Consider the following 20,782-nt stretch of genomic DNA (forward strand, 5'->3'; position numbering starts at 1 on the left):
TAATGGTAGCAACAGGTAAAAGATTAAATACCATCCCCTTACAACATTATACTGTTGTACAGTTGCAGTTGGACAGTAGTAAAACAGATGTAGTTTAAAACTTTCTTGACTGGAAAGTATGCTATTGTTAGCATGTTGACAAAGATGCCAAAGGACAAAATTTGTGGATTTTCATACCAGTTTTTTTGGTCTGCAAGGTTTTTGCAATTGTTGTAATCCAGCAAAAATTAACAAATGCAACAATATATGAGGTCCCTTTATTCAACAGTATTCTGAAAAATAAATGGTCGCAGGTCAGTAATTGGTTCCTATGGTAAGTTTTGTATCAAAGAGTTTTAATCAAAAATTTGTGTTATGAACGGTGTAGAAATAAATTATAAGAATCCATTGACAATTTATTAATCGCAGATTTCAGCTGCTGTTGTGCATTTTCTCAGCAGAACATTGTGTTTTTTCTTTAACACAGATCCACAAAAATGGTCTAAACTGTAACCAGCTTTGAAATTGATGACATACCAAAAATCTTTGACTGCACACACTATAAATGAGTAATCTTCCTGTATTTGATTATCTTTTTTTTTTTTTTGCATTTTTTGATGTTTTATTTGAGAACTCAATTACTGCAGCAAAGCTCCCCTATTAAAGGGGAGGGGAAGGAGGGGGGGCTTTGATTACACCTGTGTGTGTCATCAGGCTTTGGTTAAGCTGTTTGGTATTCATGCATCATGTGACAGGCAGCCTTGGAATGTATTGAAATGTTATTTTTATTAATCTATTTCTGCACAAACAGCAGTCAAGAGTTGAAATGTGGTGCATCTCTAATAACACTTTGAATGGAAATCTGTCTGTACTCTGTGTGAACTCTTTAAAACAAAGCATGAAAGGAATAGTAATCAGCTATTTCATATCATATTGAAATATTTAAAATGTCCATAGAATTATGAAGTGTGTTTGTTTGTTGCTATTTATGGAAAACCAAATAGCCTCTGTATTTGTCCTGATTCTTTCTATATTCTGTTAACTCGTAGCCTACTCACTTTTCCTGTAATGTGTTCTTTCTCTTTTTGTCCCTTACATTGTCCATTCTGTCCTTCAAAATCATGGCTCTATTCATCCTTATTTCTCCATGTCTCTCAAAACTTCATCCATTTCTCTCTATATTCCCTTTCCTCTGTGCAGTGGAGGGTCAGTGGTTGGAGTGGGGGCCGTGGTCAAGATGCAGTGTGACTTGTAACACGGGAACCCAGCAGAGGCAGCGACGCTGCAGTGCGTCAGTGCACGGCTGGGCTGAGTGTAAGGGCCCCCATCAGGAGAGCAGAGAATGCACCAACCCCTCCTGCAGTGGTAAGGTGTACAAATGAATGTTTAGTATTCACACTCACATGCTCTCGAGTTGCCATTATGCAAACATGAAACATACATTATCTAAAGACATCGGTATAGTTTTCTCTGATTTGTGTTCCACATACCAGCAATTTGTGGGTTGGGACCCAGTTTGGCTTGCAAGTTTGTTTCGACTAGGGGCCCCAGAGGACAAAAATACTAGTGTGCTTTAATGAGCTTGGGGCCCAGAAAGGGCTCATATTGACTTAATTTGGTATACCACGCTAAAAAATTGAAAAAGTTTCGAAACTGCTGCCTCAGAGTTGTGTAACCTAAATTTACTATTTGCCAGCAACTCCCATTTATTTTTCACTTTACATGCTGCTCTCCTCCCCTCCTACCCTTCCTCCCCGCTCCCCAATCTTCACCGGCGGTGCCTTGCTCCTGTTACAGGTGGAGGTAACTGGGGCAGCTGGAACCATTGGAGCCTCTGCAGCAAGACATGTGATTCCGGATGGCAGCGTCGCTTCAGGATGTGTGAGGGCACTGGAATACAGGGCTACCCCTGCGATGGCTCGGGAGAGGAGGTCCGATCCTGTAATGAGAAGAAGTGCCCTGGTCAGTGACTCAGTAAATGTGTGTGTGTGTGTGTGTGTGTGTGTGTGTGTGTGTGTGTGTGTGAGAGAAAATGAGGGAGAACCCCATTATGCTTATGTACATATTATTCATGCTTGGAAACTCTGTATAAACACTTTTTGCCGTAGACATTTATTTTCTGTGTGGCTGCATTTCTGTGCATGCCTCTCCTAGTGGGTTCCCATTGGAGATGAACGAGTATGTGTATCTGTGTGTGTGCCCAATCTGTACATGCACAGTATTTGTCAGGCAGAATGGAAATGATTCCCAGTGGTTCGCACCACAGCCAAAGGCTTCTATCACAATTTTGGTACTGTGCTCTTCTCATCTTTATCTGTTTCTTGTCTGTCTTCCTGTCAATTCACATACCCATCCATCTTTGGCTCTTCATTGATTTTGCATGTCCGTGCCTTGTGGTGCTGTCCTTTTATCCTCTCTGTTTACCTGAGAGATACTCTGTTTCTCCTTATATCACCCCTCTTAACATTGTTTCTTTTGCTCTAATCTCACTCGCTTGCTTTCAGTCTTTCTGTGTGTTTCTGCGTGGTAGAGGGCGAGATGTTCAATGTCAGACTGTCAGCGCTGCAGGAAACAGTGTGGTTTAATAAGCACGCCTCCTGACTGAAGTTGTGTGTGCATTTGAATATGCAAGTGTATGTTCTCGACAAGCCTGAATGCCACATGTGTACGTGCTTGCATTGAGCTCTGACAGACTACAAATGATAAACTTCTGAGTGCACCCTCCACCGTGACCTCTTTGTTTTGAGTAGCTCCCAAGCCTCTCTTATACAAGACGAGGATCTTGTCTGTTGGCATTTCAGGGGAACATCATATCATATTTTCTCTCTTTCAGCCTCTTTCTCTCTCTCTCTCTCTCTCTCTTTCTCCACTCTCCATCCCTTTTCATCTCCCTGCATAGCCTCTGCCAACACTTTTCTGCCCCCTCGGAATATCTACACTCTCCCTGTTTTTTTTCATCAGGGTTATGAAAGGGAGGGAGGGGGAAAAACAGATGAATAAAGAGAGGGGGTAAGATGAAGAGGGAATGAGATACTGTACTGAGGCAGTGACACTGACAGAGAGCACTGAGCAATGTACAAGGGAATAAGATTGGGAGCTGCTGCAGGAGAACATTGATTTGAATCTTGTTTTTTGTGCCTCTCTGTCTCCCTCTTTTTTTGCTGGCTATGTATGTGTCTGTGGGAGTGTGTGCGTGGTGATTTTTCTTTTTCTGAGCGCCTGCTAGACTATGCTTCATTTTACTTTTTCGATGTATTTCTCGCCTGGTTCTACAGCTCCTCATGAGATATGTAAAGACGAACACCTTCTCTCTATGGCATGGAAGAGAGCCTCAGCTGGAGAAACAGTCTACAACAAGTGTCCAACTAATGCCACTGGTCAGTTGCATGATAAGCTTCAGCCAGAATCTGACAGCTGTTAGCATATTTCAATGGCAGCTCGTGTTAATTTGTAATTTGGGGTTTAGTATAAATCAGCAGTGACATTACACAATACAACAGTGACTCAAACTGTAGCCGGTTCTTAAAAAAAACAACAACGAGCCATGAGCCAGCATTAGAGAATATCAAACAGTCATAAAAAATGTCCAGCAGAAATTTGTTAACCCCATGAATGTAAAATCACACCTGGTAGATAGCATGAGCAGAGCTAGTTACAGTGGGAGAAAGAAAACACCCATAGACACTCATTGAATAAAGAGATTTAATGTCATATTGTCATTAAAGAGGAAACCTGCATAATGAAAAAAACTGAAGATCTCAAACAGGCAAAAAGGAAAGGAAAAAAAACAAAAAAACTTAGCATCTGGTAGATAGCATGAATAGAGCAAGCTAAAGGGTAAGACAAAAAGGAACCTAACATTATAGATACTCATATTTATTTAAAAAAAAACCACAGGAAGACATTACCAGCTTGCAGGATGAAAAATCTAAAAAAAATGTCCAACAGGGAAAAGCAAGATTTGTTAGGCCCATGAATTGACGTTAACACTCGATCATAAGCATTAGCTAGCTAAAAGGAAAGCTATAAGGAACTTAAACTTACAACAAAACTACACGAAAATAAAAATCTTAATGCTTCTCATGTTTGACTGTGAAGTTGGAAAAACAGTGCAACAGAACAGCAATCATCTATTTTATCAAAGGAAATATTGTAGAATTAATAAAATTATGATTGGGGAATCCTAAAAAAATTACAGTTAGATACAAATATCTAAGGATCATCAAAACTGTTCTGAAATAGTATTACTTTGTTGCATTTTGGTACACAGAGGTGGTCATTATAACATTTGCAGATCATGCAGCATCTACCCTAAATTAGTAGCTGCTTGAATATAACCTTGTTTGTGTTTTATTTATCATGGTAATGTTGATCTAAACTGAGGAAGAACTCAAACAGCTGCTGCCAGACCTTTCCTTTTAACTTCCAAAAGCAGAAACAAGAACAACCCTTGATTTCTTTCAGACACTTTCTTCTTTAGAATTGAAGCCAAGAGCAGATGTGGTTCAAAATGCCTGTAATATAAATGTGTTTCTACATCTTTCAAACTCCGGCATTGGCTCCCACATCAAAACACGCCTGTGTGAATCAGGTAGCCTGCCAGCAAAACATTATAGCTTCAAGAACATTTCATTTAAGGTAAATCTATGTACTAAATTTAATTAAACGTGAAACTTTACAGTTTATTTATGTCACTTTATTACTCATAAAAAGACAGAGCCACAGTTCAGTGAGTGCATATTTGTTTGGCTAGGGAAAAGGTTTTGTCTTAGTAAAGTATTTTGGCAGCCTTCACCAGTCTATCTGCTGGCTGCCATGTTAGAGCAGCCACACACCGCGAGCTGCCAAAACTGTAACAAATTAAACATTTGGTAGCTGTACCTATCCTAAATAACATTTAACTCCAAAAAAGTCACGTTTACAAAAGTGACCTTTTGTTTTTATTGTTTCTTAAGTGTCATTATTGTAAATGCACTGTTGTTTTCCCTATATTACAATGCATTAGACAGACCCTCTGTGTATAACCCCTGACCTTAGTGATGTGATAAATGGAAAATACCTCTAGAATTAATGCAAGTATTTTTCTATTTTCGAAAGTAGTATAAATTTGTATGTGAGGTGTTAAGATCTTTCTCAATTTCTGCATGCTGCATTTAGTACTTAGGCACAGCAGCAGGTTCATTGACCGTGAATGGAAGGCTTTCCTGTTCACGGTCAATGACTATTGGACACCATATTAACAGTAATATATTATGATGTGTTCTTGCAAAGGTTTCATTCCTAAGTTTGATAAATTACATATAAAGTTTTTGTCCTTTTTCTTTCAGGATCTGCTAGTCGTCGTTGCATGCTGGACAATAATGGAGTTGCTTTCTGGGGTCCTCCGAGCTTCGCCAGATGCGTCTCACTTGACTATAGATATTTACACTTATCTGTAAGTTCCTTTTTAACAAAACAGTAGAAACTCTTCAGCAAGAAGAAAAACAAGATGTATATTCTTCCAGATGACATAATTTGAGCCAAAAACAAAGTGCTTTCTGTTTTAAAAGTTATTTTCCACCTAACCTGCCCCCTTTTCACCCATCATGTACCTCTGTTCAACTTTCTTTAAAAAAAAAAAGTTTACCAAAAATAGCAGAGTGTCTTTACTCAAGGCTTCCCGGTATCTCTAATTAGCTTTTCCAGAGCTTTGCGCTCACACTTATCAATTAATGAACATAGCTAATGAATGTGTTCATCAGCCAGGCTGTTTTCCTGCTCTGTGAACTTCAACCTCTCTCATCTCCACAATGATGGTGGAAGGAGATAGGGGTCAGGGATTGTACGTGACAGAGCTGATTGCACTGTTCGCTTCTGTTCTAACCTTTCATTAACACTAGGAGTCAATAATTAATTTTCTTTGATTGCTGTTATCTTCTTTTATTCCAGGCTCTCTCATATTTCTCTCTCTCTCTCTCTCTCTCTCTCTCTCTCTCTTTCTCTCTCTCTCTCTCTGTCTGCATTTTACACACACACACACGCAGACACAGTCTTGATTTCTGTATCTCTGTCTCTGAAGTGATGAGATCCAATTCCTGCCTGCCTGAGAGTGCTGCTAGGCCTCTTTTTGCTCGCCTATTTTAAGCACAAGCCCCAAAATCCAAACATGCTCATATATACTCCTGTTTTGAAACATCCCCCTTGGCTCACATCCCAATCATTTCTGTGATTTCTTAGGGGGAAAAACATGATCTTTGATTTGTTTGGTCTTTCTGACATTTTACCAGCTACATATTTTGAATAAGAACACATGCACTACATACAGTTAGTGCCAGTGGGCGTGCATTTAATCATCTTGACTGTTCCAGGCAGAAGTGAAAGTATCATCTTTTTTAAATTTCTGTCTCTCTCTGCACACTGTAGTTACGAGAGCATCTCGCGAAGGGTCAGAGGACCCTGGCCGGGGAGGGCATGTCTCAGATCGTAAGGAGTCTCCTGGAGCTCTTGCAGAGGAGGAGCTACTACAGTGGCGACCTTCTCTTTTCCACGGAGATCCTGCGAAATGTGACGGACACCTTCAAAAGAGCAACCTACATCCCAGCTCCCGACGACGTGCAGGTAAGCAGAGCCAAGCCCCCTCAAGTCAGCATACAAAACATGCACACACAGGTACATTTGCAACGCCTCAAAATGTATTCAGTGTAGGAGCTCTTCTGTCTACTGCACAAGTTGTGCATAACAATGAGCCACAGCTACACAGTTTCCGTGGCCTCAAACGGGATTTTTTAGCAGCGTTTTTCTCTTTTCACTGCCTGTAAGAGAGCAAAATGCTGCTGTCTCAGTCAGTCAGTTGACAGACATTATTTTATGTTTTACAATATGCCTCTGTACAAAGGTCTACTGTAGTAGGGTTGACAGAGAATAAACTGCAGTACTGCTGCAGTACTAATGGTTGGTGGGTGCAGGTTAGCTACACAATAGGGGACAAGGGCTAACAATTGAGTGTGCATGCAAACACACACAAATGAGTTGACAGAATCTAGAGGCCTTGCTGCAATAACAACTCAGTGCATCTTGTGTTTAGAAATTCTTCCAGATAGTCAGCCTCATGTTGGACATGGAAAATGTAGAGAAATGGGAGGACGCACATCAGGTAAAGCCCTCTGCTTGTGAGTTACTGTATGTGTGCATACATACCATAATCAGTAGCCACCTACTATCGTTCTAAGTTTTCTGAATGTGTGTGTAGTTCAGTACTTTATTGCGTGTGCATTTGTGTGTAAGGGTGGGTGTGACCACATTGCACATTAACTTTTCATTACAGTCATAAAAACACACCTGTTTACTAAATGCAATGGCTGTCTATTAATTATACTATGTGTGTATGTGTGCACATTTGTGCATTTTTGTGTGTGACCCATCTTGATGCCCTTGAGTTGAGGTGTGTTTACTCTCCATCTGGACACAATAAACAAGTAACCAAATATGATATTATATCCCACGTGGTAACAATTTACCGCCCTGGAACACATTCAGTGGTCTAGATAATGCAATGAATAAAAAAGTGTTTCAAGGGGTGAGATATGGCTCATAGAGAGTTTGCCATGGATTATAAATACGATGACATCGTCATGATTGATGCTCACCCCTCTTTTTCATCCCTGCATCCACAGGTCGCTCCCGGTGCTGCTTTGCTGATGAGGATATTAGAAGATTTCATTCATCTCATCGGAGAAGCCCAGAAGCCTTTCCAGAGTTTCCTGGTGGTTACCAACAATCTCAGTAAGCGTCCTGTAATGCAGTCACTCAGCAGAGACAGTTAAAAGATCATTTTGCACCATTAAAGACATTCCTCTGTTTAGATATTTTAGAGAGTTAAGGTCAGAATTTGGGTGTGAATTTTTACAATTCTTTATTCTCAGTTACACTTAGCTAAGGTCTTGTTTGTTATATGATCTATTTCAACTTGTCATTTTATATTCTCTCACTTCTCAAAAAATAAATGAAGTTTAACAATGAAATGACAGTGACTTTTTAAGATTATTTTGCACTGTTTTGTTTTTTGCTCATCTGGTCTTTAAAGGTATAGTATGCAGGATTTTCTTTAAAAGAAACATTTTGGGGGTCCTCCAATAGACCCTTTGAGCATTTAACACTTAATTCATTATTAGCAAAATAAAAGTCCTCTCTTCCTCTCCCACTGTTATGTTTTTATTGGGGGGTGGGACAACTGCACACGTACTAAATTTTGAGGGGTATGGGTCCCCAGTGTCCCCCCCAAAATTTTATACCCATGGTTTGTTCAGTAGTACAATAGCTTGCACTGTGTGCACAAGTACAGTAGAGAAGAGTTTGAAAGTTATGTTTACAAGCAGTAACCGACATTCCTGCAAAGTGTATCTTGAGCCAGTATTCTTTGTTTCAGCCCCAATTCTTCATTGAAGTGAGTGTTTTTGGTGTATCTTGTTTGTCTAGTGATAACTGTCCAGCGAGAACCAGTGTCAGCCGTATCCAGCGATATCAACTTCCCCATGAAGGGCCGGAGAGGGATGAAGGACTGGGCCAGAACAGCTGAGGACAAGCTCTACATCCCTAAAGAGGTCTTCACCATTCCAGCTGAAGGTAGGGCAACTAAGATAGATATCCACTGTCCAGGATTTGCCCACACTTGTTTCTTGTTGTACCAGTACGTAACACTCACACTACGCTAAATGTAAGTACGTATACCAGGGTCTAAGAACAAAGGCCATCTGAAGAGGGCTCCACCAGGTAGTATAACACAGCGTTTCTCAAACTCCTCCTCGAGGACCACTAGTCCTGCGACACAGCTCAGTATGAACTTCTAAAGCAGCTTGATGATAGGCTGATCCTTTGAATTTGCTGTTTTACAGCAGGGATAGATCTAAAACATGCAGGACTGGCAGTCCTCCAGGAGAGGTTTGAGAAATGCTGGTATAACACATTAGTTTTAGTGCTTAGGAAGGCTGAGATGCCTTTTTGGAGTGCATACTACCAAGATCTGACCCAACCTTGGTGCTTTTTTCAAGGGTTTTTCTAGAAACAATCATTGGAACGGAAGACACAAGCCGCCACAAACAAATCTACCCATTAATACCAAAATTAGTCTGATGATGTTATTTTAAGAGCAATCAGCTGTTCCACAACACTGTCTGTAGCACTTGGCTCATTGCCATGATTTGAATCTGTTGTCATCCTCAGTCTCTGTCTTGAATCTTAGACAAACAGTATGAGAACCTGTTATCACCCCACTCAACCCTCCCTTCAGCCAAGGTCAGACCCAGTTATCACAGTGTGAATTCACACACTCAGACATGTGTCTCATGGAAGCAGATAGAAGGCTTTCCAAGGACGTCGAAGGGTAATGCTAAGGATTTGTATTTGGACTATAAATACGCCCTGGAGGGCTTCTCAAGAAGATGCAGGTCTTTCATCTGTGAAGAAGTGTGCCGCATCCCCTCGAGAGCATCAAGTCCTCACACAGTTTTGAAAGATGTCTCTTAGCTTTTAGCAGCATACGAGAGCTAACTGCTGTTTGTCTAAACTGCCGTGAACATTTTTTCCATGGTTTCAAGTGACGCCAAGAAAGGAGCGAAGTGATTGTCCAAACGCACTCCTAACTGTGGAATAAAGCACAAAGAGGAAGGAGAAACCAGGATGCATAAGACCTGAAGTTGTTCAGGGGAGACAAAGGGAATTAAGAGTGGAAAGAAAGTGGCTTATATTGGATAAGAGAATTCTCTGTGGCAGATGTGATCCACTACCAACGATGGCAAAGGTCACATCCCACTGGAAATTACACTGGCAAACTTCCTGTCTGGCACCCCGCCCCCTGCCCAAATTAAGGTTCAGAGAGGCTGCGGGCTGAGAGAGCAGAGCTGTCTCTGACCTCTGACTTGCTCTGATGACACAGACTCTTTGATTGGCGTTCCTGACATCGTGTATGCTTACCTCAGGGCACCTCACCTCGACTCACTTAGTCTCACTGTCTCTTTATTATGCACAATGTAATGTGCTTATTTTGTGCCCCTCTTCCATCTCACCATCCATCTTGCTTTTATGTAGCAGAACTCGTTTATAGGATGCCCGTGAGTTGTTTTGCTCAAGTTGTTTTTCCAGATTTTATGTAACAGCAAATTCAGATATCTCAAAGACTGAATGTTTGGCTGCAACAGGAGGCAAAAGGCGGTACAATCGCAAGTTAATGCTGCTGCATTGCAATGTTGTCTTTTTCCCCATTCTCCATTTATCCTGCATTTCTGTTTTATTGTGTTGCTATCGTGCATTTCCTCCATCTCAATTTCTTTGTCCATTATCTTAGTAGTTTGTCGCAATGAATGTTTTGTCTCCTGCAGTGCTTGTGGTGCAGTAAAAGTGACTGGCTGCGTCACATTTACTCAACCATTTTCTCATATGATATTCAGCACATGCCATTGCCATTTTAGCATATGCTATTTAGTAAATTGTTTCATCCCAACTGCATGTCGTTTTATGAGTTAGGACATTATTATTAGACTTTGCCCCTGAGGGAACTCTGCCTCTTCCCATTGGCAGTCCAAGAGTTGAGGTCTTCAGTTGATTGCTATCGGTTTGATTGGTTCATTTACCCCATAATGAAAGCCTATCTCAGATGGACAGCTTAACTATGCTCATAAAGGCCCATTGGCACCTTTGTGTGTGCACGTGTGCACACAGTTGCACATACACGCAGCCAATTGATAGGTTCATGAATCGCTTCACTGGGCAGAGGCTGGGACTGTTCTTCACTGATTTTTGAAGTGACAAACTCCCTCTCTCCTTTCACTGTCTCTCTCATAAACATACACATTGCAGGCACTCATTCGGTCTTACAGCCATACACATGCTTGCAGTGTCTTTACATCTCACATACCCTATTGCTGGTACATGCATACATTTATGATACATAAACTTAGTAATACTAAATACCTATTAAGTATTATTCTAGAAAGAACACAAACAACATGGACTATACTATGATTTTTTTATTTGTGGTGCTAGCTGTAACTATGTTGAGTTCCAAAATATCACCAGTGAGCTTAGAATTGATGTTTAAAGCTGGAATTAAAGTTGTATCTCCAATAGGAACAGTTTTATATTTGAGACAAACTTTCATTTGATGAGAATGAGATGAGAATACACAGAAAAACAGAACAGAAGACAAGAATGACATGTTGCCATCTGACAACCTCACAATGACAGCAATACATGACCTGAGTAATTCTCTGCACACAGCTTTTGTTCACCAAGAAATGGTCATAGCATGTTAATTTCTATAAAACCACAACTTTTCATCTTGACAATTTTGATTTTCATGAGTTACGGTGTAAATTGTGTGGTAATTAGTTTGATTTGGAGGTGTTGGTAGGCAGTTTTTTGATCTTCGGACATAGCCCTCCATTTAACCCTGCTTCCCATTTCACTAAAGCCCCTCTCCCATTTGACAAAAACCCATTAACACCCACTTACATCTGTCTTTGTCTTTAATGTGAAGGTTAGAACTGGCATTCATTTCCACATCAAACAAGTATTCACAGGTATTTATCGGCTCCGACTCCAATCAGTTCCAATCAGCAGTGATGTAAAGCTCACACCACAAAAGACGCCCTAATTTTCAACCATTTTCCAGCATGATACAATGACACACTGCCACAAATTTCATCCTTCTCCGTTGCAGGTGAGACTGAACATCTTTAAAAATTAGTCCATACAGAGAAACACTGACAAAGTAACAGATAAAGAGAAGAGGAAATTTTCACTGGCATCTACGCTTCTTTATACTGTTTGCTAACATGTTTTCCGGTCTGTCTGTAACGTTGAACATGAAACACCAGGAAAAAACAATATACACAACTCTGGTCTACTGGCAAATGTGAAGGAGTTTACTACCTATTTATAGTGGGTTTTCCTACATTTAAAAACCCAACATAAACGCGCTTATTTTGGTAGAGAAGGGTTATAAACTAACCTAATAGCCTTCTGGCCCCAGCTCCACACATATCACATAGATGTGCAAATGCTAATGATTTTATCATATACTCTACTGCAAAGCCAGAAAAGGCAAATAGTTATTTACCAGTTGACTAACTTTTTATAAGAATCAGTAGTTTGACTTGCTGAGAGTTAGTTAAAAAATACAAATTTTAAGACATATAGAAGGTAGTGGTAAGTTATGTAGGACATTTCAGTATAAATAATGAATCACTGACCCTTAAAAGGTAGCATTGTAGGAAATTAATTTTGCTGAGCTTGAGCATGTCACCCTGTCAGTATGTTCACCTGAGTAAAAGTAATGCTATTCTACAATATTTTAATTTCTTAACATTTTCTGTCATGGGTAGAGAAGTTGTGAAAAAAGCAAATGTGCAGAAGAAAGAAAGCAGGACGGAATGAAAAGAGTAACTCACATGGAACTGTTCAGAAAGAGCTTTCGATCTTTGATTAAAACCATAAATTATGGCTTTGCATCAACTCCAAGCATATCTTCTCCTGACAAATGGCATATTAAAGTCCACAGCCGGTGACTGGTGGTTTGCCATTTTGCTGGATTACAGCTGACCACCAATCATTCAGATACTCAGCGAGGGCAGTGACAAAAAGTCTGTTCATGGGAAATTACAGTTTTGTGATTGAGTGCTTTTGTGGTATTAATCATCCTCTAGCGTAGGAGTGCCACCCCATCACACACTGATTTACCATTTACCCACAATACACTGACTTGCTCATTTGCATGCCTTTGCAGACACTGTCCAATTAGGATCCATCACACTCGCAGGCTTTCTCACGCTGACTTTGATCTGGGGGTTTTTTTCTGTTTTTTTTGGGGGGGGGGGCTTGCCTCCTCACAGTCTTACAATTGCTTTTTTTCCCCCACTGTCGACATCCTTTTGTCTCTTCCTCTTTCTCTCCTCATCTGTCTTGCATAGCTATCTCTCTTCCTGAGTATTACCTCTTAGGCAGCAGGCAGACAGATTTTGGATGAGTCACCCAGTATGTCTGATACCATCAGCCCCCTCTGTCTCTTCCTCTCCAGCTCTCTGTGCTGATGGTCCTCCATCGCTTCTCTCAGTCTGAAAGGGCAAAGGAGGGAGTGGCATCTCTCAACATGAACTCTTTCCCTCTTACTTTTTCTCTCTGCTTCCTTTCGCCTCCCTCACACGAGACAAAGTGACATTTACAGAGGGACAGTACGTCTCTTTGGGAGCCCCTGCTCTTTTTGGTGAAAGAATACTGAAGGGAGTGGTGGAAGGGAAGGGATTGTAAAGAAGGGCTGTTGAAAAGGGTGGAAAAGTTGAAAAGTAGGTTGGAGAATGGCAACAACAGAGGAGGATGAGAGGGGCAAGTACTCAGGAGGAGAAACAGAAGAAAGGGGCTTTGAAACTAGGGAAAAGGAGAAAACAATGTAAAGAGACACTTTTTTTAGGGGGATGTGGACACTTTGTCTTTCTTGAAATAATTTAATCAGACTAATTCAGGTTAAAGGCTTCTGCTGAGCAATAGGTGACTTACCAGCTGCTAAAAGGCACAAAAATGACTCAAATAGTGTCTCCTCTTACATTAACTGCTCAGCCAGGATCTTGAACCTCAAATAGTGGCATTTTTTTCACCTTGAAGCATTTTAAATCTGTGTATGGAATATGGCTGTCATTTCATGCTCTGCAATTAACTAACTTTTCTTATTTTGATGTATTCAACAGAGCATTTGTCAGCGACAGCTCAAGAGTGAATGTAAATTAAGATGAAATTGCAGGTTGTAGAGGCAGGTGAAATCTGTGCCTGTTTGCTTCACCATCTAATTGATGTGTTTGCATTTTGTGTATTTAATACAAATCATGAGTTATCAGTGCAGTACACGTTATCTCAATCAATCATAAATACTAACACTCCAGTCTGTAATTGAAACTCCAGGTTAGCATGTTTCATGTTGTCTGAGAAGTTTTGCTTTTTAAAGTTTTAATTTCCACTGTTCTCCCAATCAACATACAGCCAAATGTAAAATGGGGAGTCCTGTTTTGAAACCTTTAGTTTGGCATTTTTGCTGTCACCATTTGGGATTTTTGGAGCTGGGGTTTGACAAGAGTGTGGAGCTGTGGAGTACCGAGGGGTGGATCTGACCAATAAGCTGAGGTGACGCCTTGCAGACAGCCTGTCCTTCAATGCAGCCGCACCCTTAGTTATGCATAATTCTAAGTCTTGGTACAATTAAAACGGGTAAGTTATATAAAATGCACTTCTCGTACAGTTGTCATGAACAGGAAAGTTAGCTGCAGAGACCAAAACCTGCTCTAAATTTTGGCATTTTAACATGGGTGTCTATGGGAATTGACTTGCTTCTGGAGCCAGCCTCAAGTGGCCATCAGAGCAACTGCAGGTTTTGACACTTCCTTATTGGCTTAATTTTTCAACCCTGGGAGGTTGCCACCTGTTTTTTCACTGGACTTGTCCAAATAAACGTCCTCAGCAGCTTGTGCCCTTGTACAGGATAACAAGAGGGATACAGATTGATTAACTGAGAAACAGATGGATTTCAAGATTATTTGGAAGGTGTTTTGGGTAAACAATGCCATCTATTTGGGCTGACCAGATGCAAAATTTTCTGTGTTTTTTAGAGACTGAGACGGAATCAGAGTCTACAATGTACTATGTCATTGGAGCCATCTTGTACAGGACGCTGGGCGTCATCCTACCTGCACCAAAGTGAGTACTTGTCATATGATCTACCTTATAATTGTTCAATCATTTTAAGCTATATATCTCACTTTCTACTCCTGTCGCTGTCCTTTCTTTTACCTTTCTGCATCTCTTTCTGTCAACTTTTCATCTCCCTTGTATCCTTTTTTTAGTTTCCATTCTTACCACCTTTCTATTTCTGTGCCCTTTCTTCTGTCACTTCTTCTCTGTTTCCAACCTCATATTCTACATCAATTTTCTCTCTCATAATGTCTCTGTTGCTTCTCTCCTCTCCTTGTGTCTGCCTAGTTATCAGACAAATGTCTTGGATCCCCAAAAAAGTACATTTCCCTAGATATTTTCTCTTTCTTTTGCCTTGTCGGTGTATTTTTGGAATTGTACAGTGGGCTTCGAATGGGTGCAGGCCTAATGGATCCTGAAACTTGTACAGAAAAAAACTTAGAAAAATAGAAGTTAGGAGGAATCAGGAGGTTGTCATAAGGCCACTGTGATATGGTGTTTGTGCTGGCCCTGGGCCCTTTTATTCAGGTCAGTGCTCTTGGTTGTGGATGATCTGGATCTGTTAAAACCCTTTTCTCCCTGTAGCTCTGTTGAATGCTAATATGTCCAATGTGCCATTTTTACTTAGGCACAAGCTTTCTCCCATTCTCATTAGGATTTAATTTTTTTTTTTTTACTTATTTATGTATTTATTTTTGCAAACACTAAAAAAAACCATCAAAAGCACAGCAGGCTGCACATGCCTGTTTCTGAGTGTGTTCAGATGCATTTGATTTTATGTGTAACACATAAAGTTGTGTGTGACAAAAAAAAAAGTAACTCACCAGCATATTCCATTTTCTTCTTGTCATTTAAAATCAGACAGTTTTAGTCAACCTTGAATGTGTGGTACAGTTCCTAAAAAATAAAACTGTTTTGTGGTTGACTGTGCGTGTCTTTGCAGCCCCCCTGCGGTCATCAACTCGAAGATCCTGACGGTGACAGTGCGGCCGGAACCACAACCCAGCAAGCCCATGGTGGTAGTGGAGCTGTCGCCGCTTTTTAATGTAAGTGTTTTTTGTTGTTGTTGTTGTTTTTTTCATGCAGAATTTTCCTTAAAACAATGTATAGACTCATTCAAAGAAATCCCTCACAATCATCACTTCCCTAGAAGTGTGTGGAGGCATGCTTTTCTGCTTTTCAACTTTACTTTCATATTATCCTTTTACTTTCTGTGTTTAGGCCGTTTATAGGCCCACAGTGCTCAGGTGAGGTCTGGGCTTAATAAAAAAGGTAGCCACCAAGTGCAAGACCATAAGCAGCAAGCATCCAAGAGACACCACCTGAAGAAAGATGAAAGATGAAACCCCAAATAAGAGTAACTCTTGGGTTGGCTTTTACTTCCCTTTCGCTGGTGGTGTTTACAGTAACCTACAATCCTACATAGTATATCTTGAAATCAGCCGTAAGATAAGTTTCCTTTTAATACAAAGCACTTGCCGGTCATGAGTCTTCACGATCTAGATCATTTCATGATAGAGTATCTGAGAGTTAAAAAACATTACTCTGAACTTTTCCAACCACTCAAGGGTTTTGTGCAGATGACTGCTAACCACCAGACAAGTACTCATATTCCTGGCAGCAACAAAGTGTTACAATGGTTTGCTTGTTTTGTTATTATATACTTGTATATTGAGCAAGCTTTGGCCAAGAAAATAAATCTTTCCCAAGCTTTAAAGGATCCCTTTTCTCCCAGCTGACCCATGTTTCCTGAGTTCAGATGAAAGAGAAAGTGCTGCATGCTATAAAGTGCCATAGTGCTCGTTGAATTGCCTGAATAAATGCAGACCTTTTTCACTTCCTTACATCACGGCGTCTCCTGATGCCTATTTGGTTTATATTACAGTGGAGTGTGTTATTATAAACGACTCATGGGGTGTCTTCATTGGAAAGGGCTAAGTGCAAGTTTAATGAGAGGCCCTCCTCACGACCTCAATATGATGCAGGTTTCATTAGACTTTCTTCTGTGCAAAGGTGGGCACAGTTTTGAAAATAATGTTGAATTTTTAATGGTTCTCTCTTCACAAACACACACACATTTGTATAAAGTATATGCACACGAGAAATCTTCCAATGAAATCAGTCTCTCCCTGTGTCATCCAGGACCTTGGGGTCAAAACTATTGCAGTGTTTCATTATAAAGACTTTGTATTCATTTTCCATCCCCCGCCATTCCATCTCCCTGCTTTAAAACAAAGATTCATTACTTAATTATGGCATTTCCTTTATATGCCTTCATCTTTTATCTTCCTATTATTCTGCCTTTTAATACTTTTGGCAAAGCAGAGGTACTGCAGGTTGCACACCCTCTGTCGAGAGAGAATGATGTCTTAATGCTGATCTAAGCATGCTGCTCTGGATTACTAAGCGGAGGCTCCTGCTGAGGACACATACTTCTCCTGCACAGGGTATAGAGCTGGGATACACACATGCATACCTTAGACCAGTGTTTGTGAGGACATCACCCTCATGCTTAATGAGGTTCTCGCACTATTTAGCATTGCTCTCTTCTAAATTTTGGACATCCACAAGAGACAGAAAAAAGCAGTACAGACTGAGATATCCTGATTTGCAGTCCCTTTGTATAGGTCAAGCACCATAAATGCTCAATCCTATATTCCCCATAAAGCATCTGAATGGTGTTTTTCATTAGAGCCCTCCAGTCCAACAAATGCCCACAACTTTAAACCCCATTTCCCATTTTATACTGCAGACTTTCTGTCCCAAGTCCAGGGAGGAAGTTCAACTACAGCAAAACCACCCTCAAGAGGAATAATTGACTAAAATGATGTAGAAAATTAATTAGTACCACATTTGAAAATTAATATATCTCTGCCATATAACAAAATTGAAATGGCATTGCAGAGGATACAAGTGATTAGCATAATATTCGTTTGGTTTCGTTTGAAATGCAACCAGTGCTCATATCCATAATTGCTACTTGAAATTAATTAAGGTTTTAGCAACTCCTAAAAGCAAAATAAAAGACAAAAAAATAATGTTTTTTATAACCAAAGTAGTTTGTGTTTGTAGAATTTCACTAAAGGATTAGTATGATTAAAGCTTCTTTTTTTTGACTTTTTGGCAAACACTCATTAGCTTTCTTGCAGAGAGTTAAATGAAAAGACACCACTTAAATGTCTCCCTAAAGGGAGACATCACTGACTTTCAACCAACTTGTATTATAACAAAGTGGGTAGCATGTGTAAATAATTTATGGTAAACTTCCCTCCATCTTACCAGCACCCACACCACCCTGCTCATCTTTCCACTGGTTCTAGAGCTGTTCATTGGACATTGGATTGTACTTCCACATTTTGGTGTACCAGCGCCATGAACACTCACTCTCAAACTCAAACCAAACAGTACAACTGAGCAGTGCTGATTAAATATAAACCAAGATTATGTTACTGCGTTGCTTATTTCACGACAAAAATTTTTTTCAGAAACATATTATATCATGCCTTTCAACTGTTATTCAGGATCCTATGTTACCAACTGCCTGCCATATTGTTTCATGTGTCAAAATGGCAACATAAGTTCACATTATGTCATCCACCAGCAGGAGCTTTTCTTAGTCTGGTGTGGCACAGTGCATTCTGGTGGTTGAACGTTTTCCACCCATTGAGCAAAGCCACAGCCCTTATTCTGTTTTCTCTGATCATATAGCACCAATTTATAAAAGATATTTGTATTTTTCTACAGCATAGACAGCCCACTTTTATGAAAATACCATCTTTCCAGCAGTGAAATACCACTTTAATTATTAAACCAGCAGCTGGTTGGCTTAGCTTAGAATAAAGACTGGATACAGAGTGAAACAGCAAGCTTGCTGGCTGCCTGCAGACTCTGTTAGTGGGTAACTATCAGAAAAGAGAGAATTCCCACACGCTGTCCTATTACTTGCAGAAAACGTTATTATTAAGTAGACAATGTTTTTCTCGTCTGACCTTCACCAGGTCCTCTTCTCATCTATTGACAATTCCCTCCTACACACTTGTTCACACGTTTTCTGATGGTGTGCATGAGCCTCCACATTGAAGCTTGTAGGTAAAAATAATCAGCCTAACAGCACCTAGAAGGGTTTTCATCAGTTGGAGACTGCTGGTGTCTGTAACTGTTTTCGTCTGTTTTCAGTCTTTATGCTAAGCTAATCGAAATGGCGGCTGTCTTTAATATTTATTAAATGGACAGATATGAGGTGTGTCATTCTTCTCTTTTAATACTTCTACTACTACTACTACTACTACTAATAATAATAATAATAATAATAATGATAATAATAATAATAATAATAATGATAATGATAACTTTTAAAGACACAGAACAAGGTAGTACATAGCATATGACATAAAAACAGACAATAGTCTATGTACAAAAATACAATAGATACCATAAGTACAATAAAATACAGGAAATACACAACAGTATATTATGCAAGTTAAATATAAAAGAATAAATTCAAGACTGCACCCACAAACAAAGTGGAGTGCCAGTGGCTCCACAAAACTCTAGTAAAGAAAGAGAATAAAAATAATGTGTAACTATACCTGTAAAACACTTTTGGGGGTTCCAGGTTCCTAAGATATAACCAAATCATAGTGCAAAAATAAAGTTAAAGTAATTTCATTGCGTTCATTGAAACTAATTACTTACTTCTACATGTGCTTGTACATGCACACACAATTATTTGACCTCAAAGGCAGCGTTAATCTTCTGACTTTTCATCATTGCTCAACTGGGCCTAAACTTCATTAAGCAGAAAAATGCTGAGCTACTATTTGGAAACCAGAGAGGCCATGGAAATGAAAGTGTGGGTCTTCAGCTGCAGTTGATGTCGACCTTGGCCAGTGTAGAAACAGCGAGCTACTGAAGCAGTGGCAGCAGCTGCCTCAGGCTTCACTCTCAAAGGGGGGTGTAGGGGTCTCTTTGCACGGTCATGTCTTCACTGAGAGGACATCTGCTCCAGTCAGACTCCTCACATATTTCCCTGTTGTCAAAGTGTGTGTGTGTGTCTTTAATGGTGAGTGAGAGGCAGAGAACTCTGTGTGCCCTTGCAGTTAACGGGTAGACCCACACCTTCTCCTCCAGCTATCCTTCAGCTTGCCTTTTCAATTACAAAGGCGACTCTGGTTAGCTTTCCTAACCTTTCTGGTAATTTCACTGTGATCTAATTTACTTTCATCAATCAAAAAGCATCATCCATGTTGCTTCATTTCATTTTCTGAATATATAGTCTTTGATATGAATTGGAAAGACTCCCCATGAGGCCTGTTTGTGTAGCTCATTTCATCTTATTAGCTGACCATATTCACGGCAAATATGCATGAAGCATTTAACACCAAATAGCTACCACATGTAGTTGTGAATGCCTTGAAGCAAATGGCAGTTCTTTTTTGAGACAAAGGGATAGAGCCATTGAGGTAGATGCCATTAATATGGTCCGTAAATGCAGATGTCAGAATCACACACCCGTGGCTCCCTTTGAGAGGCATCAGTCGAGCGGGTGGTGTCATTATGCAACACATCGGCGCTAAAGAGGAGGCAGATATTGTGGGAGTACACGGATGTCACTCCCACTGCAGCATACAGTCGGGCATGATGCACACTGATTGATAGTTGAATGCTAACAGAGCCTGCCTCGCTAATGCACGCCTAGGGACATCTAATGTCGGTGACGGCGGCGGTCTGCGTGTGAGGCAGAACAAAGCGCCGTCATCCATCAATCTGCATCTCCAAGCCTGTGATCTTGTGTATATAAACCTTGCATCATACCGTTCTCTCTAGTCCAGCCATGCAGAGACCCCAGAATTCACTGATTCATGGGAGATCAGTTATGAAGTGTTCGGAGACGGAGGGGTGACCTTGCTTTTGAGAGAAATAAATCCTCATAGTGTAGACTGGAATGTGCATCACCTCTTTCTCTCCTTTTTTGCTCATTTAAAACACTACTGATATTCAGAAAATCTTCATTTTGCTCCTTATTCAAGTGGAGTTAATTTCTTAATTTTACTCTCAGGCTGTAGCAAGTCTACTTAATATGGACATCATCCTTTTT

The 20,782-nt window shown here is 40.2% G+C and overlaps 1 protein-coding gene across 2 annotated transcripts in view; it reads left to right on the forward strand.

The window, feature by feature from the left end:
- adgrb2 (adhesion G protein-coupled receptor B2) overlaps window positions 1-20,782 on the forward strand; it is a 303,815-nt gene that overhangs the window by 196,269 nt on the left and 86,764 nt on the right. For both annotated transcript variants that reach the window (XM_088089892.1, XM_042506819.2), the window contains 10 exons: window positions 1,180-1,344; window positions 1,777-1,941; window positions 3,255-3,356; window positions 5,307-5,413; window positions 6,382-6,576; window positions 7,043-7,111; window positions 7,632-7,740; window positions 8,434-8,580; window positions 14,604-14,691; window positions 15,629-15,731. In XM_088089892.1, the coding sequence (XP_087946018.1) occupies window positions 1,180-1,344; window positions 1,777-1,941; window positions 3,255-3,356; window positions 5,307-5,413; window positions 6,382-6,576; window positions 7,043-7,111; window positions 7,632-7,740; window positions 8,434-8,580; window positions 14,604-14,691; window positions 15,629-15,731 (1,250 nt within the window). The remainder of the gene's footprint in view (window positions 1-1,179; window positions 1,345-1,776; window positions 1,942-3,254; window positions 3,357-5,306; window positions 5,414-6,381; window positions 6,577-7,042; window positions 7,112-7,631; window positions 7,741-8,433; window positions 8,581-14,603; window positions 14,692-15,628; window positions 15,732-20,782) is intronic.

The sequence above is a fragment of the Plectropomus leopardus genome, chromosome 17, assembly GCF_026936395.1.
Source record: "Plectropomus leopardus strain MGB_pleo_1.0 chromosome 17, ASM2693639v1, whole genome shotgun sequence".
Taxonomy (NCBI): Eukaryota; Metazoa; Chordata; class Actinopteri; order Perciformes; family Serranidae; genus Plectropomus; species Plectropomus leopardus.